Genomic DNA, 16,667 nt, shown 5'->3' with positions numbered 1-16,667 from the left:
AACTAGAATCAAACTTACCCAGAAGAATCCAGAAGCTGAAATGAGTCTTCTTAAACTCATCAGGAAGATCTTCTTCCAAAAGCGGATCGTCCTCCTCCTCATCACCCTTTTTCCCTAAAAACTCGGACTGGGCCAGCAACCTCGACTGCGAGGACAGAGTGAGAGGGTTTCCATTGAATTCCTTGATTCCTTAAATTAGGATTTCAATCTTCCAATTTAGGGATTTCAATCTGCAGATTTTTTTTTCTACGATCGGTTTCCTCTCTTTAACAGTCACGTGCACGCCAGGGAGTTAGTGTTTTCCATAATCACTTTCTGTCCATATTCAAGATTTTTCCCTTTGTTTGCTCTTTCACTTTCTCAATAGATAATGATTTCCCGGTTCCGGGACACCCGCAAATGTACAGATTCTCCACCTTTATTTGCTCACCATCTATTATTCAGTCAACAAAGAAAAAGTCAAAAACACCACTACATAAGAAGACATTGAGAAAGAAAAGAATCTCGACCCCTACCTTTGGGATTCCACCTTGGTTTCACAGCTATCGGATCAGCTTGGTTTTCATCTTTGCCGAAATTGTTTACCTGCAAACGAACGACAAGCAATCGATCACAGGAATTGAAAGAGATGAGAGAGCATATGTAGGGGAATTAGGATTTTGAGAATTACATTGCGGGAGTGAGAGAGAGTGAGAGAGGTAACAGGACAGAGTGAAAGAGGTAACATGAGAGAGAGTGAGAGGTAACAAGACACGTCATTAAAAATTCCGCCACACTATGCCACGTCATTAAAAATTGTACAGTCAGCAAGCCAAACTACACAAATTTTAACGTCATCCAATAAATTTAACGGCAAGGTCAAAATTGACTCAATTTTACAAAAAAAGAGACCTAATTGAGAACTTTTAGAATACGAGTACCTATTTGAGAAAAACCTTCACAAATAGGGACGTTCGAAATGATTAAACCAATAATTCAAACTAACGTGCATACCAATACTCAACAACAATAATCGTGCTTTACAATTCACCAAATAAGTAAATAAATGATAGTAAAATCACGTTCAAACAAATCAAATAATTCATCTTATACTAAAATGGAAAATAAGGTAACTTTTCTTACTTGAATCAAGTCATACTAACTATTGAGCTTAAAGGATTCTAATTCTCATAAGATAATCTACTTATACAAAAAAAATTTCAAATAAATTATTCGAATACATCTTTGTGATCACATCCAAACATATATTTATTTAAATCTAATAAAGTCACATGCATGGAAGTAATTCTTCTATATGTAAGTACATTTTCAAAAATGACTCAAAAATAAAGTAAAAGATGAATTTATTCTATATTATGACAAAAAAGAAAGGTTATACCCTATACTAGAATGTCCAGGACAATTTTTCATATTAAAAAAAAGACCAGTAGAGATGTGATAACTTTGAGAGGATAAATAAATAAAAAATTAAAAAGACGATAATTTTTGATAAATTAAATTTAATGAACTAAATTAATAAGTTTATTCCTTTTAATAATAATCAAATTTCATTTATAAAGCACCACTTTCTATTCTACCTACTTTTAATTAGTGCCGTCAAAATGGATTGAAACCCGTGAGCCAACTCGGCTCACCACGGGTTTGAGCCGAGTTGGATTAGAAAAAAATGCAAAATTTTTTATGCGAGCCAATTTTGACCCGGCTCACTAAGAACCCGACTCACACGGGTTGAACCCGTGGTGGGTCGGGTTGGCTCACCAACCCACCTATTTTTTTTAATTAAATTAAATTAATTATTCAAATCCTATTTTTTTTTATTAAAATCAAATTAATTATTCAAAATGCACAACCTTTACTTAGCAATAAAGCCTTTCACACTACTGTCTTTCCAAAAGTTCTCTTTTACAAATAAAACCCTAAGATTATAGATTGGATAATATTATAGATGAAGATAAAGAAGAAGATGCTTCAAGAGAGCATAACACTGTGGATTTATCCATCAGGACTCCAATTTAATGGATGAACATTATATATCATTTGTTTTATCTTGTTTTTAGACCTATCATGACAGTTTTATCTTGTGCTATATATTTTTGTTAACGGCTATATGTAGTTTCTTGGTCAAACTATGTTTCATTAAAGTAAATTGGCAAAATTTTTGTGCTTAGCTTAGAATATATATAACAATATATTTCTTTTGTTTCATTTTCTTTTATATCAATTGGACCAATTATTAGTGTTTCAATTTGATCGATGAAAGTAACATGTTATAAGAATTTGAGAAGAAGAGGGTGAAAAAAAAGTTAATTAAGTGAGCCAATGAGTCAACCCGTTTAACCCACCAACCTGTGGTGGGTCGGGTCAGGTTCGAATTTTTTCGACTCGCTAATAAATGAGCCGGGTTGTGTTGACTCACTAAATGGCCAACCCGTGGTGGATCGGGTCGGATCGGGCCGGATTACCCGTTTTGACAGCTGTACTTTTAATCTCACAATAACACTCTACTAAATTATTTTATCAAGTGGTGTATATATATGATTGCTCTTATATGTTGACGAAAATTCTTAAATTTTCATTATTTTATAATTAAGAGCAATATTTAATAAATATTGTCTTTATAAGTATACAATCAAATACAAATTGCATAGGAAGATATTTAATTTCCCAGATAGAAAGTACGATAAATATTAACTACTAATTGATTAGTAGATAACAAATATTAATAAAAGTCATTGTTTTCTTCTGCTATGTTTTTATTACTTTATTATCATTTAAGATTTATTAATTACTATGCATTAATATGTAATATTAACACTACATATTCAAGGTTGGTAAACAGGGACAGTTAATATATATAATATATATATTAAAGGAACTGATTTTTGTATAAAAAAATTGATTTTTTTTCTACATTCACCCCTGATGATATTTTTTAATCAGGACTGTTTCTGTCATTGTATACTTTGAATTAGGACAGTTATATTTCTGCGTCTTTCTTTGCATATTAGCGAAGATGATGAAAACACAACCTCCACGCTTTCAAATCGTTTGATTCAAACGTCAGTAAGACTCTCGTTTCCATCCGCATGAATAGAACTCACCTACATGCAAACATAAGTAAAAGAAATAAATAATAAAAATTAAAAGGATTTATTTGGTGAATTAAGGATTTTTATTGTTAAAAAAAATAAAAAATTATCCATTGGTTGTGTCAGCGCATTTCAGCAATATTTTTCTGTTTCTACAGTGCCCCCACACAAAAGAACGAAAGAGAAAAATTGTGGACTCTGTTCATCCCCTTTTAAAACCTTCACTTCAAACCTTTCCTCTTCACACACAACACAAATACCTCTCTCTTTCTCTCTCTCTCTCTCTTACACACTCACACACACTTCAACCATGGCGGTAGGACTCTCCGCCGCCATAACCTTGAAGCCCTTCCTCCGCTACCACCATCCCCACTTTCCCAAACCAATTCCAACCACACTTCCTTTCTCTCCCTTGAGAAATTCCCACCACACAACCTTCTTGAAGACCCAAAAGTTGTCACCTTTCACTGTCTCTGTCCTAACGCAGGACCCCAAAAAAAGCACCCACATGGAAATTGAGGACCAGGAGCAGCCATCACCCTCTCCTCCCCAACTCTTGTCACCAAAGTTGGCGGAGAAGTTGGCCAGAAAAGAGTCCGAGAGGTTCACCTACCTCGTCGCTGCTGTCATGTCCAGCTTCGGGGTCACATCCATGGCAGTGCTCGCTGTTTATTACAGATTCGCGTGGCAAATGGAGGTAAAATTTGACCCCTTTTCTTACTCTTCTTGCCCAGGTTTCAAAAAAGGTTGCATGTTCCATGTGATCCCGATGTTGCAAAAAATTACTGATAAACGAGATAAATGTGATTCTGTTGCCGTCTTTTTTACAATTGTTGCTTGTGTGTCTTTGACATTGTTGTCATGCATGATTGGTGATTTGCATGTGAAGATAATTTGGTTGTGAAATTGGGTTTGGTTTTGTGTAGGGTGGAGAAGTGCCTTGGTCTGAAATGTTTGGCACATTTGCTCTGTCAGTGGGTGCTGCTGTAAGTAGTCCTGTTGACTGATTATGATTTCAATTCATTCAGTATTTTTTTTTATGGTTTGGGGATTCATATCGGGTATGTCTTTTGAGAATTTCGATCAGAAAATTCAACTGGGTATGTCTGATTTTCAGGTGGGTATGGAGTTTTGGGCTAGATGGGCTCATAAAGCTCTCTGGCATGCTTCCTTGTGGCACATGCATGAGGTATGCTTTCAGTTCTTTCATCTGCATCCTGTTTCTTCTTCACTGTTTAACTCAATTTACTCAAGTACTTTGTTTAGTTCATTCTGGTCCTCATATTTAAGTGAATTTATTTTTTAGTGTTTACATTTTATTTGACAGACCAATTCCCATAAAAATGAACATTCTTAATACACTTTTTTTACTAATTGTTTGCACCACAAAGTGTCAAATGATTCGGTTTTTTGGTGAATCCTTGTGATGTCTCAGCAACCAATGACCAGAAACTACATGATCTGCTTCACACAAACTAACAAATTTCTTTACTTCAATTGCAGTCCCACCATCGACCAAGAGAAGGACCCTTCGAACTGAACGATGTATTTGCCATAATCAATGCTGTCCCTGCCATCGCTCTCCTTTCCTACGGTTTCTTTCACAAGGGACTCTTCCCTGGTCTTTGCTTCGGTGCGGTGAGTGAATTCTCAAAAATTCAAACTAAATATATTAATCCTTTTTGTTATATCTTAATTAAGAGTTTGATTGGGAGTGAAATTCTTAATTAACAGTTTTGTAGGAAAAGAGTTTTCATTAAACAATGATTACTGCATAGACTTTATTGTCAAATGAACACTTTTACTAAGATACCTTCAACTATGAACAGGGTCTTGGAATTACTGTCTTTGGGATGGCCTACATGTTTGTACACGATGGCTTGGTTCATAAGAGATTCCCTGTGGGCCCCATTGCCAACGTGCCCTATTTAAGAAGAGTGGCTTCTGCTCACCAAGTAATTATCATCATCATTAGATAACATTATGCACAAAAAATAATTCTTTTTTATTATAATAAATGTTCTCACTTTCTGATCCATCTTTATACTAATAATACCATTCTGAATAATACATCTTCATCTTGGTATATTCTTTTATACAATTCGTGTATGCCTTTACACTTCACTATTTTTATATATTTACATTCTTAAAACCCATATTGTCTATTATTTTATTTGTATTTTAACTTTCGGGAATTTAAAAAATTAATTTAATCATCAAATTATGATTTTTACTCAGTTTTTAATTTCAAGACTCTGCTACATTAGTTTGCTTTAAGATTTGTGTTTTGAATTTAAGATCCCTGTTAAGGAGAAAAAAGAGATAGATAAACATACTTAACATTTTGATTTTCTCAAAGCAAAAGTAAGTAAGTATTTGTGTTAAGTTCATTTTCATGTTCTGATACCCGTGATACTGTTCTTGTCTTTATCTCAGCTTCACCATTCAGAAAAATTTGATGGTGTGCCGTATGGGCTGTTTATGGGACCAAAGGTATGCTGCATTTTGTTTCTTTTCGTTGTTCATGTCTATTTTATAATTCTTTTAAATTTATATTTCAGGTTTTAGTTTTCTATTCTTCTTGGAATTATTAATTTTCTGTTGATTACCTCAAACTTTGATCATTAATGTCACTGAAAATGTTAAATATGGGATGCAGGAAGTTGAAGAAGTGGGAGGGCTAGAAGAGCTGGAGAAAGAGATAAGTAGGAGAGCAAGATTATACAAAAACAGTTCATCATAAAAGCTAGTACAAATCCTTAGCTGTTTCAAAGAATCACCAATGTAAAGCAGAAATCTGAAATAAATTGATCCAAAAAATTTTGCTAGCATATACATATATAAAATCCTTTACAGCATGACATAACATCAAAGATAAACATGAAATAACAATAATAAAGAAAAGGTGGTGGTTGCAAACATTTCTGCAAACATTTTCTTATTCTGAGGTTTATTCTCTGTGTGATGAAGTCCAAAACATGGTTAAAAATAGGTTGGAATTGGATGAGGTCAATTCAAAACAGATTAAACTTTATAATCTGATTGGCTAATGGATTTGTTTTTTTTATTATGGAAAGTCTAATATTAAATAAAAAGTTAGAATTTTTTATTTTTTATATAAAATTAAGTTGATGTGGAACTCATTCTGAACTGAACTGACTGTGGTGCCTAAAATTTTGGCTTTGGTTTTGGCCCTGTCCCTAGTTGACAGGGGTAGGGAGCATTTGGCCAAAGTCTCTTTCTGTGGGGCATTGAGCTATGCATGCCACTCAAATGGGATTTGGCACCATTAATTACATATACCTGAAAGGGTAGGGTATGGATTACTTCACTCAAACATTGGCACACAATCTCAATGTGGATAACAATCATTCATTAGGATTTTCCTTTTTGCATAAAATGTTAGCATATGAGAAATAACACATTATAATAAAAAATAAGACATTTTTTATTCAAGTTATACATTAAATACAAAAAATAAGACATTATAATAAAAGAATTATAATAATTCACGTCTTCCCCTAGTAATAAAACAACACCCTTTCTAGTACATCTCATATTAACGTTGTGTTACTAGAAGGAGACAAATGACAAATAAAAGCAGAAGAAAATGTACATTTCATCTCTGTATAATTAGGTCAGAATCACGAATACCATTGTTTTGTCGTTGTTATGCTTGTTATCTCAAACCATTTTTAAGATAGTCATGTTTCATATTTGATTGGCCATGTTTAAATATCAGTTTTGATTATGATTTTTGTATGAAATTTTTCTCTGACTCTTGAAAAAAATAATTTAAATTTATTTTAAATCTTATAAAATTGACGAAATATATATCTATTTCTATAATTTAAATTATTCTTATTTTTAATTTACATAACATCTCGGACATCAACAAACCCTGAACTATAACTACTATTAACATCATTCACCTTGCCACTTTTTGAAAACAAGCATTTTTATGAATCAATACAAGAGACTGAAGTGATTTTTAAAGAATGTAACTAGAGAAGGATTAATACTCAAACAAAAGAAAAATAAAAGTTTAAATGTTTTTGTTTACCAAATTAAAAATTCAATTTTTAGTTCCTGTAATATCAAAATGAAATATCCACGTCATCATTAATTTTAATATCTAACAAGGAAAAAAAGTGGATTTTAGTATTAGGAAGTAAAAAGTCACTTTTAAATTTGAAAATAAAAAGCAAAACTTGACCTACATTTAAAGGATAAAATAAACATCAATTAAGAAAAAACTTTGTGTAATATTCGTTCAGTTTATATATTCTCTTAAGATCCAAATACTGAAAATATGGTCAAATAAATTAAATATAAACACAATATATCTTTTTTTTTTCAATTTTTACTAAAGGCTTTGACAAAATCATACAAATCGAGAAAATAATTAATTAGTCCATTTTTTATTTTTTATTTTTCTATTAATGTTTGGAAAACACATCAAGAAAATTAATTAATTAATCTATTTTTTATTTCTATTTTTATTTTTATTTTACTAATCTGTGGAGTCTAATGTGAGAAAGATAATAATGTCAATTACTATTTCTCAAACTCTCTTCTCATTAAAAGCACCACATGTAAATCATGTCTTTAATAAGGACACATAAGGAAAAATAAAAATTAAATTTATTAAAATTATAAATTACCTTATTTTAATCACCATTTTCCTTTTCAAAATCCTTTCTTATAATAGACACGAGAGGTATTATATTGTATGTACTATCCACATAATAACAAGTGCTACAAGGTGACATGTTACAAAAGCACACTAGATAATTGAATTCACTTTGAACTCTAATATTCAACTCATGTTTTCAAGTTTGAACAAAAAATCATAACAATTTTTAAAAATAAAAAAACACAACATAGTGACACACCATGAAACAAAATATCCAAACACATAATATATATTATAGCTAACATGCATTTTTTTTCAATGATACACATAAAAATGATGGACATATAGATTCTTTGTAATTATTTCATCATTGTTATTTCATTTGTAGACGCATTAGTAAAGTAATGCTTCTTCCTAAAGTTTAGCCTTTTTGAATAATGTAACTTACAAATCATAATTATGCCATATCACGTTCTTAGAGTCGTGCAGTGTTCCAAGAGCAAGAACTTTTTGAAAGAACTGTCAACAATGGAGCAAAATTTCTACATGTGAACCTACCTATCATGATAGTTGAATAAGTAACTGTTCAAGATCTTCCCAGAAAGGAAAATGGGGTTTTAAAAATGGCAAGACATCATGGTACATTCCCATACACGATAACATCTTTTGCTGTAACTGCCATCACATGTGACCATACTGTGGTTTCCTGACACGTAACTACACTTCTTATATTCTATAATGTAGCATTGCATCTCACCACGATCCTCAGATTCTCCGATAATCTCTCCTCAGATATACTCTTCTCCATTCTCCACAGTAATTCTAATAATTTTCTTTAAATATGATCCCTTTGTCTTCTGTGCCACCAAGGATATTAAACCGAAAGAAGCATCACAGTCACAGTCAAACTATGAAGCTGTGTCCAAAATTCAGTGACTCCTATGTAATTGTTATTTTCTGTGTGTGCATTGAGCTTTCCTGATATATACAATGTTTTTTTTCTGAATTTTCGTAGTGTATTTCAGTGTTGTAGAAACCCAACACTGACTATACATGAAACAAATTCATAGTATATAAATGGTGTAAACAAACGGGTTTTACAGGATTAAGTTAGGCTTTTTCTTAACATGGTTTTTTTGTGAGATTTATTGTTTATTGGGTCTATCATATTATTGAATGTTTAATTTCATGGTCGATATGCATGTCTGTACGCGTGAAGGATGTGTTGGATATCATTTTGGTTCCTGTGTTTGCACGTTCATGGAACCCTCTTCTTCCTTTTCTTTATTCTTATGTACATAAAGATTACTTTTCAAGGCGTTAAACAGCGGTTAGAGTTCTCTCGTGAACTGATAGTAGCCATGGAAACCTACAAAATACGTTAGAGTGGTTTAAATTTTAAAACCTTAAAATAATGAATTAAGGATCAGTAAACTGGTGTTTGAGTTGTCTGGTTTTATTGTGCAGGTTGTTGGGGTGATCTTCACAGTTTTGTTGCTGGGATTACAAGGAGTGAGGATTGTTGAATGCAAAGTAGCCAATGAATTGGATTACCTTGAGTACCCTGCTATCAGCTGCAGAAAACACACAGCATTTTTGACTGATTTTGGTGGTGTTGGAGATGGAAAAACATCTAACACCAAGGCCTTTCAATATGCCATTAGCAACCTCAGTCATTATGCATCTGATGGTGGAGCTCTACTTGTTGTGCCACCAGGGACATGGCTAACGGGAAGCTTCAATCTCACAAGCCATTTCACCCTTTTCCTCCAAAGTGAAGCCACCATTCTTGCATCTCAGGTATTTTATTCATTCTACCCTCCTCTTTTTCTGAATTAAAACATTCTCTTCGTCTTTCATTTTTTTAATTATCAGAATATTTGACGGTTTCATGTTATAGCATGTGGCCAATCATGTAATTATTGAGATGCAACACAGGTTACAAAATTGTACTTTTGTTTAACTAATAAATATATAATATGATCTCGTTTCTGCATGCACATATGTGCACCCTATTTTATAGTGTAAAAATACATTGATGAAAGCTATTGTTGGAAACCTCACATTGATTAGAAATAAGAAAAAATTATATTATATAAGTGGGTGTAGATATAATTTTAATTACAAGCCAGCCTTATCTTAATCATAAGTCAGGATTGAATTAAATTTAAAATCTATTTCTTTAGTATCAGAGCAACCATGCCATCTGAAACGTATTTTAGTGAAATTTGTTGTTTGTTAAATCTATTGGACTATTTACTCTTGAACCACTATTATACTAAAGATATTGTTGGAGATTCCATGTTAACTAGAGATAAGACAAATTTATATTATATTATGTAAGTGAGTCCAAACCTAATCTCAATTACAAGTCAGCCTCATCTTAATTATAAGTCAGTATAAGATTAAATTAAATTTAAATTTAACTTCTTTAGCATTAGAGTGGCCATCTGAAACCTATTTTAACAAGAATTGTTGTTTGTTGATCTAGTGTGCTATTCACTGTTAAACCACTATTATCTATTAATGTCTAGTCTTATACTCAAGATGTATATATCTTGGGAGAAAAAATGTTATTTTCTTTCTGATGTTGTTATTTGTTACAATTCATTATTGGAATTTGGCTACCTAATATCATTTCACTTACTTTTCTCCTTTTCTTCTAACTATGAATTATTGGCACGTTAGTTAAGCTACATTTGACATCATAATCTATAGTTATTTATTTATTTTGATGTTTATTGACCATCGACTCATATTGACAGGATGAATCAGAGTGGCCAACACTTGCTGTTCTACCATCATATGGCAGAGGAAGAGATGCTCCCGATGGAAGATTTAGTAGTCTCATTTTTGGAACTAACCTCACCGATGTAGTAATCACTGGTAACTACTAGCCCTATAACTAAACAACTATTAGAATTTGTTAAGGTAATTTCTCATTGGAAATCCCTTTTCATGTCACTTTTTTGTGTTCATAAGGTTACAATGGTACAATTGATGGACAAGGATGTTATTGGTGGGACAAGTTCCACAAGGGTGAATTGAAACTCACCAGGCCTTACACAATTGAGATTATGTTCTCTAATCACATCCAGATATCAAATCTTACTCTGATCAATTCTCCATCTTGGTTTGTCCATCCAATTTACAGCAGGTGTCACAATGATTTTCATTTGTATACATGCTTTAATCTTAATGCTCAATATTTTCTGTTGTTCTTATCATCCATGTCTCTACAGTGACATCATAATTCAGGGACTGACCATTCTTGCTCCTATTGACTCTCCTAACACAGATGGAATAAATCCAGGTGATTTATATAATTCTTTTACTATAATTATAAACAGAAGATGAACACAGTGGCATTCGCGTGAAAAATTTTCAATTACTACTAAACAATATTGGTGCTATGCAAAATTTAGCCATTGCCTAACTATGTCCTCGTTTTAGCAGATTCTTGCACCAACACTAGAATTGAAGATTGCTATATTGTCTCTGGTGATGATTGTATAGCAATAAAAAGTGGGTGGGATGAGTATGGAATAAAATTTGGAATGCCAAGCCAACACATCATAATTAGAAGGCTTGAATGTGTATCCCCTGATAGTGCTATGATTGCTTTAGGCAGTGAAATGTCTGGTGGAATCCAAGATGTCAGAGCTGAAGACCTTACAGCTATCAACACTGAATCAGCAGTTAGAATAAAAACTGCAGTTGGTAGAGGTGGATATGTGAAAGACATATTTGTGAAAGGGATGAACTTGAAGACCATGAAGTATGTGTTTTGGATGACAGGTTCTTATGGCTCACACCCTGACCCTGACTTTGATCCCAAAGCACTTCCCAACATTACTGGAATAAACTACAGAGATGTCTTTGCAGATAATGTAACATATTCTGCAAGACTTGATGGAATTGCTAATGATCCCTTTACAGGAATCTGCATTTCTAATGTCACTATCCATAGTGGTGATAAGAAATTGCAATGGAATTGCACTGATGTTGAGGGTGTGACAAGCAATGTGTATCCTAGGCCTTGTGAATTGCTCCCAGAGAAGAAAGAGAAAATTGAGTGTCCTTATCCAGATGACAAAGTGCCCATCGAAAGTGTTCAGCTGAAGACTTGTTCCTTCAAAAGTGTGTCATTCTTTTAAGAGAATGATATAGTCATTCATATGGGAGTTTTGAAAAATCAAACTTATAGAATAAATGGTATGTTTTTCTTATTACCCAAATGATATTTTTAGGTTTGGAATATCATGATATCAGTAATAGGTGTCAAACGATGATTTCATCAACTATGGTGATCCTATATGTGACCAGAAATATAGTGGAAAATTCAAGTGTATTGGCTCGTATAAACTGAAAAATCCATGTTTCGATAAGAAGAATACTAAATTGCATTTGATTACTGCAAGGTTGTCACTGTCACTGTTTGAACCATTGCTATAATTTGCTATAAATTAAGAAGCAAAAACACTAACGTGAATTTGTAATTTGTACCCTGATTGGAAGACACTGTGTGGCTACTTAACAACTGCTAAATTTTAAGGAGCTTGTTGAAAAAGTGGTTACATTCTGGCCCTACTTTAGTTTAATCTCTCATGCACTACAGAGGATGAATGAATAAGAGGAAGAAATTTTCTACGGATCTTAGTAAATTGACATTTGACTAAATGAAGTATGCACAAGAATAAAGCTCAAGTAACTCATTAACAACATGAAATAATTGAAAACTTCTTTCAAATTGGTGTGTATACTATAAGAACAGTACTGTTGTTTTCTTGCCATTTTCTGAAGGTAAATTGCTGCTGTTTACATCTTGGTATCACCTATTTTTTTCTGATTTTCTGTCCAGTGATTGGCTTCTAAAGTCTTCATGGCAATTTGACGTTCCTTCAATAAATGAGGAAGAGGGAATTAAAAATCAGGTCCAAGTTAAATATGGTTTTGGTTACAAAAGATATTTAGTCCCCATAAAAGTTTTTACTGATTTTTAATCCTTGCAATTGATTAAATGAAATGATTTCTGTCTCTCATTACAAATGTTTTTAGCATAACTTTGTTAGATGTAAGGACTAAAATGAATGAAAGTAGGACCTAAAAATGAATAGATAATGGTTATTACCTCAAAAAGAAGAATGTTGGTTTCAAGCATGCAAACCACATCTCTCATCTTGAGTCTAGGATTCACATCAGGATCTACACATCTTAGAGCAACCAAAGCAACCTGTTTAAGTGCCTTGGAAGAAGGCATTTTAAGCAATTTTGAATCTATTGCATTCTCCATCTTCCCATTGGAAATCATTGATTTGAACCAGTCCACTATATTAGCCTGCAATTTGGAATCATGTTAGATTCATTATCTGAAAGACAAGTGTGCAGAAATGAAAACCAGCAACTGATGAATCCAACACGGGTAGTTGTACCTGTGTATGGCCGTGATATGAAGGGAATTTTCCTGATACAATCTCCATAATAAGTAATCCAAAATCATAAATATCATTACCCTCAGTTAAGTTACTACTTGCATGACAATCTGGAGCTTCATAACTGGAGCTAAAAAAATGAAAATGAATTTGAAAATTGAGTGTTAGTTGAATCAAATAAGAAGTCTCTTTTTATGATCCTTCAATGTTGTTAGAATGGTAAATTTAGTAATTTTTAATAATTATTTTAAAAGTCATAGATAACATGAATTCTGAATGAATGACAGTGTAAAAAATATTATACAGACAAAACAGAGAAATTAACATCATAAAGTATTGTATGATAAGAAATGGTTCACCATGTGTATTGTATGAAATTATGTAGTAAGTTTGTTTGAAGTCCCACGTTAATTAACTGGTGATAAGGTCAATTTACCATATACAAATAGATGCAACCGTTTATTTTATAATTGTAAGACTGAGTTAAGCTTAAAAGTCCATTTGTTAATAAAGATAATTAATTTGATAATTTTGTGAAGGAAAGACAACTGACCCCAATGCTTCCACTTCAAGTATAATGTGACTCCTTTTGGAACTGAGAACCTCAACAAGGCCAAAATCAGATATTTTTGGATTCCATTTGTGGTCCAGCAAAATATTACTAGTTTTTAAGCTGCCATGGAGAATCTTTGGTTTAACTTCATCATGAAGGTATGCCAGTCTGCATAAATAATTTGCCTTTAGGTACTATTATATCAATATTTTTTTTTTTGTAGATAAAGTTATAATGAATACATAAACATCTGTTCTCACCCTTTTGCCACACCGTGAATTATGTTCTTTCTTATATCCCATGTTAGAGGGCTGATTTGTGCAGGAAATTCATGAAGCCAGTGGTGCAGACTTTCATGTTCTACATATTCAGAAACTGACATCCTGATAGAGAAAAACAATTTAAATATTCAGGATGTTGGATATGATCGAAACTTGATATACAGAACCTTTTAGCTTTAGAAATTGACTAGTAGTATATACCTGTAAGCACCCTCTGCACAATATCCAAGTAATTTGACCAGGTTATTGTGCTTTGCAAGTCCAATTGCTTCCATTTGGGATGCAAAAATTTCCTCAGGTTGGTGACTATGAATCAGGTAAAAAGTTCAAGTCATTATTCACATGTTTGCATCAAATTCAATGGAGACATATTTTTCACCATTAGAGTGTGATCATTCATTCTATATAATATAATTGTTTGGTCAACCATGAACCCAACCCTCAACAAGTCTTTAAATCCCACATGAACCATCCCTCAGGTTATAAAAAAAATTAACACTAAGAATAATTATACTAACCTTAAGTTAAATCATAACCATTTGGGTCGTAATTAAACTAACACTAATTAGAAACTGATCTCAAAATCTATAAATACATGTTTGCTATGTAGGTAGTTGATTACTTTTTACTATACATTTATTGCTAGTCCTTTCGAATAAACATTGACTTTGGCATTATAATAGAAGCAAGGCCCAATTTGGCCCAACATAGGACATGTAAAACCAAAACAGAAAATAGCATATCAGAAGAATATACCAAACAATAATACTGTATATAGGACTTTTATGTCCGATATATTCTTCTATTGTAATATTTTCTGTTTTGGTTTCACATGTGCTTTGTTGGAGGCTAAATTGAGCCTTCTATTAGAGTGTTTTCTACAAGTATCACCTGAGTTCGACCGAATGACAAGGAGATTAGAGACAAAACCTTGACCTAAGCTTAGAGATTAGAAACCCTTTAAGTAATAGACTTAACCTCGATCTCATATACCAAAACACATTCTATTTGATCAAGTGTCAGCAAACAACAAACTGGAACAAAATATGCATAACAAAATATAGAAGGAAGTTACTTCATACTTTTGTCAAGCAATATGAAGAAGTTTTTCTTGATGATTCTAATTAGATTAAGCTTAAAAAACCCATTTCCGTCTTCACTAAATTCCATAAATTTAGCAAAGCAATAGTGAATGCATTCAGGAATGCAGATTACAAACAGGATTAAAGCATCATGTTAAAATTTATTGTAAGTTGTTACTAAGAAATCAAATTTGACAATCACATAGCTCAATAAATATGCATCTTTTTCTCATCAATATGAACTAGTAAACCCTATAAAATTGAACTGAATAGGAATTTAAACAAAAATTCCATACAAGTAATGTACCTTTTACATACTAGCCTCTTCACTAGCACTTGATAATTACTTGGTAACAAACCAAGATATACAATCCCATTATCTCCACTTCCAAGCTCATTTTCTTTAGAAAATCCATTGGTAGCATCCTCTATCTCCTTAAGGCTAAAGTTCCACCCTTTACTTTTATCATTGACTGTGCAACATAACTTACCTTTTGATCCCAAACCTTCCAAATACCTATCATTCGAACTGTCATATCCCATTGGATAAAACTGACCAGGTATGAACAACTCATGATTGTAATAACCCGATGACAACTTCTGAAAGTTCATACTATGTTCTGAGACATTCCCTGATGCTGATAGTAACCTCTTGTCAAGAGAGGAAGAGCTAAAATCATCATTGTGGTGCTTGCATGCTATTGATTTAGGTAAAGAAAAACGAGGTTTGTATGGTTTTTTACGAGGATAATATACGAAGCAAAAGCACAAAATGATGCAGCTCACAACAATGAATGCTGATATTGAAACTGCCACAATCAAAACCCACAATGGTATGCCAGTGAATGGTGTTGATAATGAAACCTTCATTTCTGTGATGATGGTTTGGAAGAGAGAGAGTATTGTGAGAGTTGTTGAGTTTGATGCGGAAAAATTTAGACTATTGGAAATTGAAGCTTCGTTATAGGTTTTGAAAGTTTCTTTTTTATCAAATATTTCTGGTACTATTTGAATATAGTTTTCTGCTAACGTTTACGTCTATTGTTTTCTGTGATTTATTTTTAAATGGCTTGTTTATTATAAATAAAGCATTTTAAATATAGAAAAAAAAAAGATCTTTCTGGAGGGTAATATTGTAGACATGGCTTTGTTTAAAACAATACGAGAATTTCATAAGGATTTCTAAATAGGCATGTTTGTTTAGATAAAGAAAAACATTTTTTAATAAAAAAATTAACATTTTCATTTTCATTTATTTTCTTATCAAATTTTTAGTTTTCACTTTTAATGTATTAAACTTACCCAATTCAGTTTAAGTAAGATTTTTTTTTTTCTATCTGATTTTACATTTTATGTTTAGAGTTTATTGATGATATGTAAGAAAATTATATTCTCAATTAAAACTATCTATTATTAGTAGTAGAAAAAACTATTTGTCGGTATAACTTGAAAGTTTATAATATTTAAAAGTTCATTTAGATGTTATAACAAAAACAATTAAGATAATACACGAAATATAGTTTAGTCATGTTTTTTTATGATGAAACATCAAAAAGGTAAGAAATGGAATAAAAATATTGGATCAATTTATGAT

General features: G+C 32.3%; 3 protein-coding genes across 3 annotated transcripts; 2 read left to right on the top strand and 1 right to left on the bottom strand.

Annotated features, from left to right (window-relative positions):
* The first annotated feature begins 3,315 nt into the window (after window positions 1-3,315).
* On the top strand, window positions 3,316-5,920 carry LOC124839876 (beta-carotene hydroxylase 2). Its single transcript, XM_047315810.2, has 7 exons — window positions 3,316-3,786; window positions 4,016-4,075; window positions 4,207-4,278; window positions 4,593-4,727; window positions 4,919-5,044; window positions 5,526-5,582; window positions 5,749-5,920. Exons 1-7 carry the CDS (start codon window positions 3,400-3,402, stop codon window positions 5,830-5,832), a joined length of 921 nt encoding a protein of 306 aa, XP_047171766.2. The 5' UTR covers window positions 3,316-3,399; the 3' UTR covers window positions 5,833-5,920.
* A 2,553-nt stretch (window positions 5,921-8,473) lies between these two features.
* On the top strand, window positions 8,474-12,139 carry LOC124839875 (putative polygalacturonase). The gene is made up of 6 exons (XM_047315809.2): window positions 8,474-8,668; window positions 9,193-9,525; window positions 10,491-10,611; window positions 10,708-10,882; window positions 10,968-11,038; window positions 11,182-12,139. The coding sequence occupies exons 1-6, from the start codon at window positions 8,567-8,569 to the stop codon at window positions 11,880-11,882; spliced, it is 1,503 nt and encodes a 500-aa protein (XP_047171765.2). The 5' UTR covers window positions 8,474-8,566; the 3' UTR covers window positions 11,883-12,139.
* Window positions 12,140-12,543: 404 nt separating this feature from the next.
* On the bottom strand, window positions 12,544-15,943 carry LOC124839878 (putative serine/threonine-protein kinase At1g01540). Its single transcript, XM_088112737.1, has 7 exons — window positions 15,381-15,943; window positions 14,193-14,297; window positions 13,971-14,093; window positions 13,711-13,878; window positions 13,158-13,281; window positions 12,857-13,063; window positions 12,544-12,624 (listed from the first exon to the last, which is right to left on the bottom strand). The coding sequence occupies exons 1-7, from the start codon at window positions 15,941-15,943 to the stop codon at window positions 12,544-12,546; spliced, it is 1,371 nt and encodes a 456-aa protein (XP_087968863.1).
* Between the last annotated feature and the right edge of the window lie 724 nt (window positions 15,944-16,667).

Source organism: Vigna umbellata, chromosome 4, assembly GCF_029865625.1.
Source record: "Vigna umbellata cultivar VRB3 chromosome 4, Vumbellata_1.0, whole genome shotgun sequence".
Classification (NCBI taxonomy): Eukaryota; Viridiplantae; Streptophyta; class Magnoliopsida; order Fabales; family Fabaceae; genus Vigna; species Vigna umbellata.
This window is presented reverse-complemented; position numbering and strand designations above follow the sequence as displayed.